The sequence below is a fragment of the Apostichopus japonicus genome, chromosome 16 (genome assembly GCF_037975245.1).
Source record: "Apostichopus japonicus isolate 1M-3 chromosome 16, ASM3797524v1, whole genome shotgun sequence".
Lineage (NCBI taxonomy): Eukaryota > Metazoa > Echinodermata > Holothuroidea > Aspidochirotida > Stichopodidae > Apostichopus > Apostichopus japonicus.
The window spans coordinates 19,376,253-19,389,815 of NC_092576.1; the positions used below are offsets into that span (position 1 = coordinate 19,376,253).

The 13,563-nt window shown below is 34.1% G+C and overlaps 1 protein-coding gene across 3 annotated transcripts in view; it reads right to left on the minus strand.

Moving 5' to 3' along the window:
* The window catches only part of LOC139982743 (angiopoietin-1 receptor-like), a 172,542-nt gene that overhangs the window by 150,142 nt on the left and 8,837 nt on the right, over positions 1–13,563 (minus strand). For 2 of the 3 annotated variants that reach the window (XM_071995823.1, XM_071995821.1), the window contains exons 3-4: positions 11,546–11,869; positions 10,431–10,697 (exon numbers count right to left, since the gene is read on the minus strand). In XM_071995823.1, the coding sequence (XP_071851924.1) occupies positions 10,431–10,697; positions 11,546–11,869 (591 nt within the window). Of the gene's footprint in view, positions 1–905; positions 1,200–2,519; positions 2,664–4,207; positions 4,346–7,039; positions 7,190–8,400; positions 8,536–10,430; positions 10,698–11,545; positions 11,870–13,563 lie in introns of all 3 variants that reach the window. The other variant, XM_071995822.1, reaches the window with a different exon arrangement.

Consider the following 13,563-nt stretch of genomic DNA (forward strand, 5'->3'; position numbering starts at 1 on the left):
CGCATTTCAAGAGAAACACAACAACATGATAACACCAAAAGTGACAAGAAAAGGTAAGTACATATCATTATTTTTTATTTCGATGTTATGTCGGACGAAAGGATTGTTTCTGCGCAATAAACAATCATTGAGCAAATTTGCTGGTCATGTTGTGCAACTGTGATGTGACTGATTTATATAATTGCGAACTTCACACTGCTTATCCCATTGCACTAGCTCATTTAATTCATTGACTTTTCGAGAGGGTCAACAAAACTCAGTTCATCTCGCAAGTGTCATTAAGGAGTAGTAACGTTAAAAGTTAAAAAGCCTGAAAGTAGGGACTTTTTGGCAAACTACCATTTAAACACGGAGGAAAAAACTGTTCCGGGACGGATAATACTTAATCGTTGTCACTATATTACTTTCCTATAGTTGGATAACAACTCCTTAACGTTTTAAAGCTGAAAATTATGTTGCCTTACATAGTTTTTAGATTGAAAGTTAAGTAAAATAAAGAAGAAAATATTTAAGCTCAGCTACACTAATGGTACAGTGTATTAATAGTTAAGTTAAATAGTAACTTGATATACCACTATCAACAGATCTCTAAATGTAACTAAAATAAATAAAGCAAGTGTGGTAGCATGAGAGTACGTGTTACATTAAATACTATCAAACTTTCTTCTTTAGAATAAGAGGTATTGTCATATCATGGTTAGTGTATATTTCAACCATCCGCCTTTGGATCATCTTTCTATAGTGTTTGTTAGTTCACTCCTAAAATTGTGGGAACTGTGTTGAAGAGTGTTTAAAAGAAACAGAAAATTGACTTTGCCGCCTTCATGTTTAATACTAAGCAATTCAAAAGAGACCACGGTTGACCCATAAAGTGCAAATTTAGCATATGCAGTCATGCAACTCACCAAATACATCTATAGTTATGTTATATACTGCATATCTGTTGTCATCTTTCCTCAGCTGACAGTAAAGTGTCTGGCCATCTATGACATTATCTACCATGAATTCAGCAGTTCTTGTTGTCGCATTAATACTCAACGGTGCAGACGAAATGCCATCGTCATCTAAATGCTCACGATGTCTTGACAGAACGAAATTTAAGTTATCAACGTCTGTAGGACTTGGACCCTTAGCTGCTGTGCAAGTCACAGGAACTGTTACACCAGGATTCTTACGAGTATAGGCAGCATCTATTAGACCTTAAATGAGGAAAGAATGAGAAACACTCATAGTATAGGCAGCATCTATGAGACCTTAAATGAGGAAAGAATGAGAAACACTCATAGTGTAGGCAGCATCTATTAGACCTTAAATGAGAAAAGAATGAGAAACACCATATTGTAGGCTGCATCAATTAGACCTTAAATGAGGGAAGAATGAGAAACATTCATAGTATAGGCTGCATCTAGTAGACCTTAAATGAGGAAAGGATGAGAAACACTCATAGTGTAGGCTGCATCTATTAGACCTTAAAGAAGGAAAGAATGAGAAACACTCATAGTGGTCTTTATAAAACATCAAATTATACTGTGCTAGGACCAATAAATGTTACCAGTGTTTTCAGTGCAATGCACAGGAAATACTTTGCTGAAAATGTACTGATATTGAAAAGATAATGTTTTGATGAAAAAGAAATGAAATTGCAAAGATAATATTGTGATGAGAATGTACTGATATAGTGTAGTGCAATGTTTTGAGCATCACACACCGAATTTATAACCTTAAATAATGATTAACTAGACAGAATAATTGAAAAACAAACTTATAGCATATTGCAACTCCCCCCCCCCCCTTTCCTCAAAGTGTTCAAAGAGTACGCCTTTAGTAATATATTCAAAGATAAATGATTTGTTTGCTTCACTCAACCATGGGTTGTAATAAACTAAATGACATAAAGCATTATGAAAAAGCAAAGAAACAAAACTACAATGTAATTTGTTACACACCATTAATTGACCCAATTTCCACTTCTAGTATAAATAGCATGCAAAGTTAGTTGCTTATTACTGCACAGAAATACACATTTTATATAAACAAACAAATTAAACATTAATGCATGTTCCTTTAATTAAAATTATATATGTTACTGGTAACAGTGATATATCATAGATCCATTGGTGCAGGCAATATCAAAGATACAAACTGATCTACATCTAACAGAACTAGAAATATTTCATTAAACCAGGAACTGAATTTTTTTTATAGGTTCAAGTGATAAAGACATTTCTTACAACCCAGTTCTCTACTGTAAGAAGGGAACAATGCGCACATTTCCTACTGTCAATGAAACAGTCTGTGTTTCGTTTTCATTTATTGCGGGTAAAAAACTTTATTATAGCAATAATCACGCTCAAACAAGAACTGTTTAAGGCACATACTCCTCGCGTCACCTATAGCAATGAATCATGTTAGTATGTCATTTTTTTCTTCATGACCATCAGCTTTTCAAGCTTTCTTTAAATATCATTTCATATAAACGAGATACCATCCCGATGCAATCTTGACAGAATGTTTCTTACCTGTCTGACATAAGTTGGGTGAAAATAGTTCCAACCATTCAGGATAGCAACCTCCAGAGCAGCTTCCTGTTACTTTGTTACAGTAACTTTCTGAACAATGACAGTCAGCCTCACAGCCGTACCCAAAGCGTGGCCCTAGGCATTCTGTAAATCAAAATGCTCTACATTCATTCACTGTAATATTAACTATTGTAATATCTTTGTATATGATGCCCTCGTTAAATGTACTAACAATGAATCGAAAGGCAAAGATAGTCTGCACTCAATTGCTAACTGGCGATTTTTTCTCTCCTTCTTTTCCCAAGTATATATATATATATATGTGTGTATATATATATATGTATGTATATATATATATATATATATATATATATATATATATATGTATATATATATATATGTATATACATATATATACATATATATATATATATGTATATATATATATATATATATATATATATATATATATATATATATATATACATATATATATATATATATATATATATATATATATATATATATATATATATATATATATAATTATCGTCTCGTTTAATTACAATTAAACGAGACAGCTAGCATTCTGATTACTTTGATATTTTGAAAGTTGCAGTTCAGCTCTGACCAAGCCTCTTGTGGATGCACAATTTAACCCTACAGCTTGAAGAAGACTGGAAAACTGTAAACTGCATGGAAATTGATTTTGATTACTGTGCCACCTCAAGGGAAATAAACACATTTCCATGCTGACACAATTCTTCTTCAATATTATATGCCACACTATTGTTGTGGCGATGAATTTTCCAGAATTTGTGACTTTCATAAAATATCGAGAGAAATATTGAATTTCTATCTGAACTCCAGTTATTCACACAATTTCCAATCCAGACTCAAGCCGTACCTTCACAATTCACTTGTCCCGTGTGAACTTCATAGCCTGGAGCACAACTTTGGTTTGGACATTCTCCCGTTATCTTATCACATGCAACATTCCCCATGCAGTGGCATTTATCAGTGCAGGTAAATCCATAATAGCTAGTAGTACAAACATCAGTAACTACAGAAATTAAAACATACCTTTCAAGATGCATTTGAAGTTTGAAGAATTGCTTTTTTGTTACGGAAAATGTAAAGATGACAGTTGACGACTTTCAAGAACAATATATTAAGTATTCATGTAACCTGACCAGTCTCAGCTGCCGTTCTAAGATGTATTTTTTATGGCATGCAGTTTTAGCGATATGAGTTGTCCAAGTCCAAGAGTAAAAAGAAAATATGACAGTGGCAACAAAAGAAGTCTAAATGTTTGATTTTGGTCACTACTTTCTTACTTTCATCATACTGGGAGGATGGAAGAGCTTTAACCATTAGGGTTTTTAACAATACACAGTACTTTTCAAAATGCACAGGCTTCAAGATATATGATCAGATACTTACTCCATGCACATTTTATACAAACCGAGTCTCCTGTATATTATCACACCAAACAGAGCTCGGTAGGAAGCTGTTCCATGGGATCCTGCAACACATTCTCATTGTACAAAGGATATACATGTTTTGCTATGTAAATTAAGCTGCAACTTACCGCAGTGGAGTAGGTCTGAGATCAGAGCAAGTCATTTTCTACTAATGATGTATCAAATGTCATGTTGGATCAATATCCATCAAGTAACACTACTAACCCTGACAATTAGTCCCTGTCCATCCACTACTACAGCCTGGTGGTGATCCTGTACACACTCCTGTATATCTGTCACACTGGCCAGACTGACAGTGACAGGTCTGTAGGCAGCTGGCTCCATAGGTTCCTGAATCACATGCTGATGGCAAAGTAAACAACTTGCTTAGTTGGATAAACTTGAAACTGATGAGAATTTTTCACAGTTCAAAACACTTTTACTAACAATTTCCTAAAACATAGCAGAGAAAACCACTCACACGCATCCTTCCAACTTCCAGTATTTATTCCCCTTGTGAGATATTGTATAACACAAAGTATCTGCCTGAAAATCTAGCCTGTATTGAAGAGGGTGAATGTGAGGTATATGTTACAGCCTACGCTAAACTCCAACTGACCTGCTTGCTATTTTCTTTAAATTATGACCTACTCCTTTTTTGCATAAGTTAAGGGTCAATTAATTATTGTGATAACATAAACGGGTCATAGCCAAAACTTCCAATGTGCGAGGAACGGAATGTGACACACATTGCACAAGTGTTAGCGGAACTGTCAAAAACAAGATGTAAAAATTGATTCAATAAAAATGATGTATGTACAACAAAATGAAGGCATCAAAAGATGTATAAAAAATGTAGCATGTCGCAATGACAGTAGAACTTATTGGATTGACGGACGGAGTGCACAAAAGTGCGTTCAATATACGTCATTTATATTACTTATTACAAATTTAATCTCACTTCTCAAATTGATTAAGTGGTGTCAATTTCTCATTGATAACTTCAGATAGTATGCGCCTTTGCAAAAGAAGGAAGCGTGATCTACCAAATCAATGTTATAAGAGATGAAGATAAAGCCACTAAATTCTTGAATCTTTGCATTTTAGCTACAATTAGTAATCGCTCAACTTTTCAGGATTACTTCCTATGGGGTGAGGAGGAGAGGCGGCGGTGGCTAGCGGTAGGTGAGCTGCTGCCTCTTCAATACTTTAATATTCATCATTGAGTAACTCTCAATCTTTCCCCTAAAAAGTCCCATCTGACCAATTGGAATATCAAACATGCTACAGCTTAGTTAACATGATTGAATCAAATCATTCAATTACAAAACAAAGTGCATAGTACCTCTACCATATTTGGGGAATTCGAACCTTAGTTACACACAACTTAATGAAAGTTATCTCCAACAATGCAAGCGGCTACTTTAGTAGGCTATACAGAAATTGATTATAATATTGTAAAGTGCTTTGTAAAAGGGAACAAATCCTTTTGACAAACCAAGAAGAGAGTAAATTATAAGGACCATACAATATATTTTATTTTCAGTCTATTTACAGCTACTTTAAATATGATATCTAAATCCTCAAAATTTTGAAAACTGCTTATCTGGAGTAAAGTAAAAAATTTGATAATTTTGAGAAGTATAAAATCTGTTTTTCTTTATATTTTAACTGCATGGCCACATGGTTACCTATTAACAGAAGAAATATGAAATGTGACATGTTCAATTGGGCATTAACGATCCAACCTTTGGTGCATATCATTCCTCTGGAAAAGGTTGTACTAAGTCTTCCTTAACTCTGAATATTTGGCAATCTGAAGTAAATATGAATAATTATGATCTCTCAAATTCAGAGAAAAAATCACACAGACAGATTTATGTAACACATTTAAGTCAAATGGGAGTTTTGAGCCAATCATCAGATGGTCATATGTAAGAAACCGCATACGTATGGCCCTAAATTTTGGGTGATGTTATTACAGGTTAGAATGTCATTATTCTGATCGAGGCTTATCCAAATAAGAGAGGAACTGCTTGGGAGCGGTTGCAGATAGGTCACAAGGTTCACACCAAACTTTGCACTGTGTGAACATTCAATATATAGAATTATTACTTAACATACACCTGATGGAGATCAAGTTGCATCTTTTTAATTGTGCATTCATAAGAAACAGGCCTGGATCTTCATTTGGTCAAAGATTTATATCTCAGTTCTCCCCATAGGGCCCGTGTTTTGACCTTCTGATGGAGGGACCATTTTCATCATCAGTGAATTCATTTAGCCCTCATGGAACAATTTGGTCAAGTTTTAACAGAATTCTGGGATGGTGATCTGAAAATCCCTTGCTAAAATGACATATAAACCTGGTGTTTGAAATTTCATCCCTATTACCAAAATTCCATCCCTAGCACCTAAATTCCTTTCCAGGAAAATATTAAAAATACTTACGACCCTAAGTTTTTTCTCATTCTTTAATGTTAGTTTTAGATGTTATAGTTTGGTGATACTTTGGGGAGTTTCACATATATAACGGTATTTTTTCCACCCGAAAGCTTCATTCTTGTATTTTAGAATGCAGTGCGGAAATTTCCAATTTTATTAAACATTTTCGGAACTTTCAGTGTATTCTTAATGTTTGACTTAAAGAATGAACATAAATATAAAAAGGAAGATGATCAGTCTATCGAATCTTAAAAAGACTATATTTGTGTGGTTTAACATTGTAGCCTAATAAGTAGTAGGGTTGTAGTAATAGTTATTCTTTGTACAAAGTCATTGAAAAGAAGATCGCTTTGCTAAATTTTACCTACTGAATAGCATGAAAAGATAGGAAGAAGAGTGTAGACTTTTACAATAACATCACTACCACCTCTACACCCCACCCATCCCACACCATCACTATTTACCCTATTGGATTATGTCAATCAAAATTTAAATTCCAAAACCTATAAATCTATAAATCCCTAAATTAGTTCTATAAAGTAGGAATAATAAAATCTTTACAAAACCTGATGGAATAGGAATATATGTTGAAATATTAAACTAAAGCTCTACCGGTAAGGCAGTCCAACCCCTTCCATCCTGTGTTACAGCTACAGCCATATGGGTGGGCCAGGCAGAAGAGGAATTTTCTGCATTTTTCAGGTTCGTCAGCGATAGAACATCTCTTCTCACAAAAGTCTCCATATCTGTTACCTCCACAACCTAACAGTAAAATATTAATTAATTACAATGCCGCCCTAGTCACGTGAGGAGCATCTTAAACCCAGTGTTGCTTCCAAAGGGGCATGCAACTTCTTTGGTTACCAGTCAACACAGAAACTGTGTATTTATAGTCAGAGGCAGAACACTACTTTGCTTAAAAACATAAGAACATAAGATAACAAGGGAGGGCAAATGTTAATTGTCATAACTTTTTAACGTTTCAAGTGTATTCAACAATGTAATACATTTTTGAGGCTAGTACAATTGACCCCAGTGTCATCCACACGTTAGGAAATTGTTAAATATAGCAAAATACAGTGCATACACCTTTCATGTTTTTCACTGACAATACCCATTTATTATTATCAAAAAAAACCCCTATATGACTATAAATGACTCAGTTCATTTCACATTCGTTGCAACTTACAGTTCAATGAAACTTGATTGAGTCATGCTGATTTTCCTGACACTTATCTCAGAATCATCAAAGGTTTATGTTGAGATTTTGCAATTGTGAGATACATTTACGAACGTTATTGATCTTGAAATAATAAACATAATAAGATTCAGTCTACAACATATAGGATTTGTATAAACCATTCTTAATAATCTAGGTAAATTAATACGACCTGGAAGCATCCTGCAATTGTTAACCTATAGCCTACAAGTATATATAATCTGGATTGGAGGGCAGGGTGGGGGGGGGGGGGGACAAATCACCAGATACTGTAAAACGCAAACAGCATATAGTGGCTCAAAAGGCTATAATTGGCTAATTTTAAGGGAAGTTTCTCAAATCACACAATTAGTTTTTCAAGGGCATACACCAGGGTTTTTGAATTTCTACACAGTGGGGAAATAAGGCCTAAAACTTCACCGTTTCAGAACTGCCTTTAATCTGCCGGTAAGGTAGGTAATGGTTTGAAATTACCAACAGCATAACTTTACATGCAAGATGCAGCTTAAGCAGTTGATACAGTAGACTTCAGCCATTGCTTAGCTCCCTTCAACAACATATTTTTTTAGATGAAAAACGAAGTGGATTTCCAGTGAGCTTGAATAAATCATATTTACATTTGCAATTCGAAAGTCAAATGATACAGAATCCCTCTCTGTCATGAAGATATATAGATATTTCTCATTATATATATATATATATATATATATATATATATATATATTTCTCATTAAAACATTAAGAACATTGTTACCGTCTTCACAGTTTGTTCCTTTGAATCCAGGAGCACAAATACATTTTCCACTTGTCTCATCACAAATGCCTCCGTTATAGCAGTTATCACATATACCATCACAAGCATCTGGGTACCATCGATGAGCTGGACAAGCTGGTGTTATGAAAAAGACCATGCAAATATGTAGATTATGAGTATGAAGCTGGAATAATGATAAATTATGTTAGTATAGTAAACTTTAAATGAGCTGTACCTTCATTTTGTGTCGTCACTCATCACTCCAAGTTTCATTTCTGAAAAAAAACTTAACCAAGAACTTTAAAGAACTGCATTTCACATTTTGAATCACAATGTACCATGGTATATTCTCCTATAATACTTTACTGTAGCCGCTTGTATTTTTGTCAGGTGATCAATGATCAAGTCTCAATGTGCCAGGCTGATGCAGGTATGATCTCTAACTTACCTCAAAAATCAAGTATGCATTGGAAAGACACAATTAAAAATACAGCCGCTTTTCAAATGTTGTTTTTTTTTTTAATACCCGGTGCACCTTCACATTTTGATCATATCCTCTTTTAAAGAAGAACTAAACCCTGGGGTTTTCCAGTGACCATATAGTAGAGAGAAGTCAATGTTCTTACACACTCTGTGAATAAACAGTCAAAACTTTCTTTCCCCGAAGTTCTAGGAAATTTCTAATGTTTGCTTGCACCTACTGTGTTGGCGGCAATGATGTAACAAAGGCGCTTCAAAAATAACGTCAGCGAATCACACCGTAAGTAAGCAGAAGGAGCAGGGAATTTAAAACGATACTAAGTTATTCCTAACGGGAAATGATTTCGACAGAAAAGAAGCACCAGGCTTGCCCCTCCGTCGCAGAACTGTTACTAGTGTTGGCAGTACTAGAATCATAGTAATTGCCAGTTTCTGCCACAGATGTGATATGTTTAGCTCTAGATCTCGTTGTATCAGTTCCTCTACTGTGTATTCAGGCTCGATTTGATTGCAGCTAAGTCCAAATGCATCCATATTCTCTTTTTCGCAAATCTTTCCGAGCCCGGAAAGCGTTTGGGAAGTATAATTTGACTACACATTGCCTTCGTTATCGTGAACAGCGCATATAGGAAATGCTTGGCTTAGATGGATTCAATGTAGTGGCTCGCTAACGTCATGAACCGGGCAGGAACTGTCGGAATTCAAACAAAATGGCAAATGCCTTGGGTGACAATCAAATCGAACTTTAAGGTTGAAAGAAATGTTTCCAAGCATTCGCATTGCTTCTGTCGAAAAGATTGTACTGCAAAACAGTAATCTCTATGCAGAAAAGGCATGGTTTAACTTCTCCTTTAAGTAATGCACAAGTTTCTCAAGCACTATGTCTTTGCTCTCAAACTTGTTTTGAAATTTTAAAAAATGAGATAATCGCTTCTTGTTAGCTTGTGATGGTTATTTAACAGATAACAACTATATTGAGGAAAGAAAATTGATTTAGAAATACTATAGATAAAAGAAAGATCTATGTGATATTCATTAAGAAATGTAACTTATACCAATTAGTCGATATCAAATCAGAAGTGATTTCTATAACTGCAGCTTTCACCTGTCACATATTTATCGAGTGTACCAATTCATCTTTTGTGAAGGATGTTTGTTAAAACATCATTCAAAATCGGAGGTAAAGTAATCCATCTTAGATAAAAGAAATTCTCCATAATATTTCAAATTAGTGAAAAACACTTGCAAAGTAAAACAAAATATATCGATATTCTCAGATACCTTATTTTAATTTAAATTAGCCTGCCAATAGAATAATTCCTCAGGTTCACTCGAGCATTGATATTTTGGATACTCTACCCAAAGTACTGCCATTGGGATTCATCCTTGAGTGCACCTAATATTCAGCCTTTACGATTTGGCAGTGTGTGTAATTAGTTGTCAATATACGTTTCTATTCTATGCTTTCTTAGAATAGCGATGAAGTGAGGATGAACACTGTGAGTAAATATTCCAAAAATATCAAATATCAAGGATAAACCATTACAAACCTCTTACTATCAACAGTTTTAGACCTTGTTTTGCATCACTCCTCTCATTGTTGATATGACACTCATAGACACCAGCATCATCTACCTCAACTTGTCCACTGATAACCCAAGTATTGTCTCCATTAATAGCACTGTTCCTTACATTATCCTTCAACCATCTGAAGTCTGCAACATTTTTTGATCCGGTGCTCTTCATACCAATGCTTACACCTGTATCACCAGCACTGACAGTTACTGAGACCAACTCATCACTGGGTACAATATCAGCTGAAATTAAGGATGTTGTAACAATGCATGATTTATATGGCTGGGGTAAAAATCTTTATTGTAATAAATACTAGATCGAATATTTAACAAAGTGTTGACGAGAATATCATTTACAATAAGTTTAATTATCAGCACTTATTATATTACATTTCATCATTAATGACTCAATATAATAAATTCTACAGTAAAAATATTCAGTAAAACTTCACAAGAACTTTAAATATTATGTTACAAAATGAGCTGGATATATATGCTCGCATTTGTCTCACCTGGATATTAACAAGCTGACTCCACAAAGGTATCTAAAGCATGGAATCTTATTAAAGGGTCCAACATAATGCTAATATCATAGTAATGCAAATGTGTGCGTAGGAGCAGGAACCTTTTAAACATGTATTTGGATTTGTCAAGCAAACGTCGTTTTCGTACATACTGAAGTTGACATTTACACATTAATTATCCTCAGCTACATTACTGCATTGCAATTAAAGACATGTTGTAGGTACAGTGCCACAATCTTCCAGATTCTAACTAGCAGTACCAATGCCTGCCCTTACTTACACTATGATAAATACAATAAGTATTTTATGTTAATGCTTCAACACTTTTGCCCCTCAGCCAGAACATTGTTCGCCAATATAATGTTCTTGTCAGGAAATATATTAGTAAATATGCATATGCAATATACATGAAACTTGTAATTTGATAAGCTCACACTTATTCTAAACACGCTGCTTCAGTAATCATGTCCAAATATAATTATCAACCCACTTGTGATAATACAATATTAGTATTATCTTATTTTATAGTGTATGACAGGCCTGTAACTACAGTTGGGAGTAACTCACCATCTGATCTCAAAAATATCCCAGATATCGATGTAGTGATCCTTCCATTTAACGCAGCTTCACATCCAAACACCCCAAAAGCATCATTATTTCCATTATTGTTCAATGTTACCCTCCAATGTTTATAGGGATTACCAGTATTCCAGACTGGAGCTGGTGGATCTACATTTTCATTAGCATCATCCCTTGTCCAAACAGTCCTGAAAGACTCTACTTGGGCAGTCGCTGCAATACTATCGGATTCGCTAAGATGACACTGATAGTGTGTTTTACTATTTTCAGACTCAAAGGGCTTTATACCCATGACAGTCATCTTTACTGGTTCTATTGAGAGATAACATATAAACTGTCAATTAAAGTAAATAATGCATTAAGCTTCTTGAAAACAAAACAGATCTAGGCTCTCTCTCTTATTACAGTTTATCATCTTCTCTAATACGTTGATACAAATGAATTATCACAGACGATCAAATGTACTAGAATATTTCTCAGCTGTGTTGGAAATTATTGAAAGTAACCGAGAAATATGTCAGGGACACAGAGTGAAAGACATATACCAGGAAATGTATTGGCATCAACACAGCTTTGCTCTGAACCCAACCATAATAGAAAACAAGGGAACGAGAAGAAAAGATGGTTAACATATATTGCAATACCGCATCAGGAAACCAGCCTAACTTACAAATCACAAAGCCAATCGGAATAGTGATTCATTGACTCATTTTAGATTCGAGAACCTTTAACAGTAACCCTGAATACAAGAGTTCAAAATGCTAAACATTGCTCACATTAATTTATCTGCAAGGTCCAGATTGTAATAGTTAGACTTACATACCAACTAACAAGTTCATTCATGCTGTACTTTAGACGTGTGTGTATTCCAAGGTTTTCAGACTTTGACCCTCCAAGAAGCAAAAGTATTCTGGTACTCACTAATGTGGACGTAAATATCAAATATTAGAGTAATTCAATAGCTTCCAGACTTTATCAATTTTAAAAGGTTTTACAAAGTTGAATATCTGCTGACATCAAATGACCTTTGATATTCTATAGAGCTCAACAAGTTCCTTGGACTCCTTGAAATCGTGGTGAGTTGGAAAATCCAGAACAGTGAAACAACTTCCAGCCTCCACCGGGATTCAAACCCGGGCCTCCCGCTTTATATGCGGACACCCTAATCACTAGGCTATGGACGCTGATTGTATGTCCAGAGATTCGAAACCGGTAAGGAAGGTCTTAATTCCACTGAAGGCGTTTGACACCTTGTATCAAACAGTACTATATATATTTTTATTTTATTTCTGTATATATATATATATATATATATATATATATATATATATATATATATATATATATATATATATATATATATATATATATATATATATATATATATATATATATATATATATATATATATATATATATATATATATATATATATATATATATATATATATATATATATATATATATATATATATATATATATATATATATATATATACAGAAATACAGAAGTACAACATAGATTGACATCAGTGGTTTTAATGGTCTACAAAATATCTAAATTAATTTAGTACCTAAAGTCATCATTTAATACCATATCTACCCTTCCATTCCTAGCTAAAGGACCTTAGTACAATTCTTCAGTTTCAGCAGATATAGAAATGGCAAAATAGATTGAATAAATTGCGACATTGTTTTCCTTTTTTATCTTTCCAAAAGGGAAGATCGAAAGAATGCGTAGCACTGTCGTTACCAGTTAATACAATGCTGCACATTGTTTCAGCAGCATATCGTACACAGAAGTCTCAAAGCTTTATTTGTTCACAAAAGCATTGTTATAAATTACCAATTATGATTTTAACCTTTGATTTAGACAGGCATAAGGAAGCTAGCATTCTGCAGTAGTCCCTATAAAGCATAAACCTGCTTCCTCTTAAAGTTGAGACCCGTTATGAAAATTTAATAGTACAACCATTGTATTGCTAAAGGTTAAGGAAATCAATATT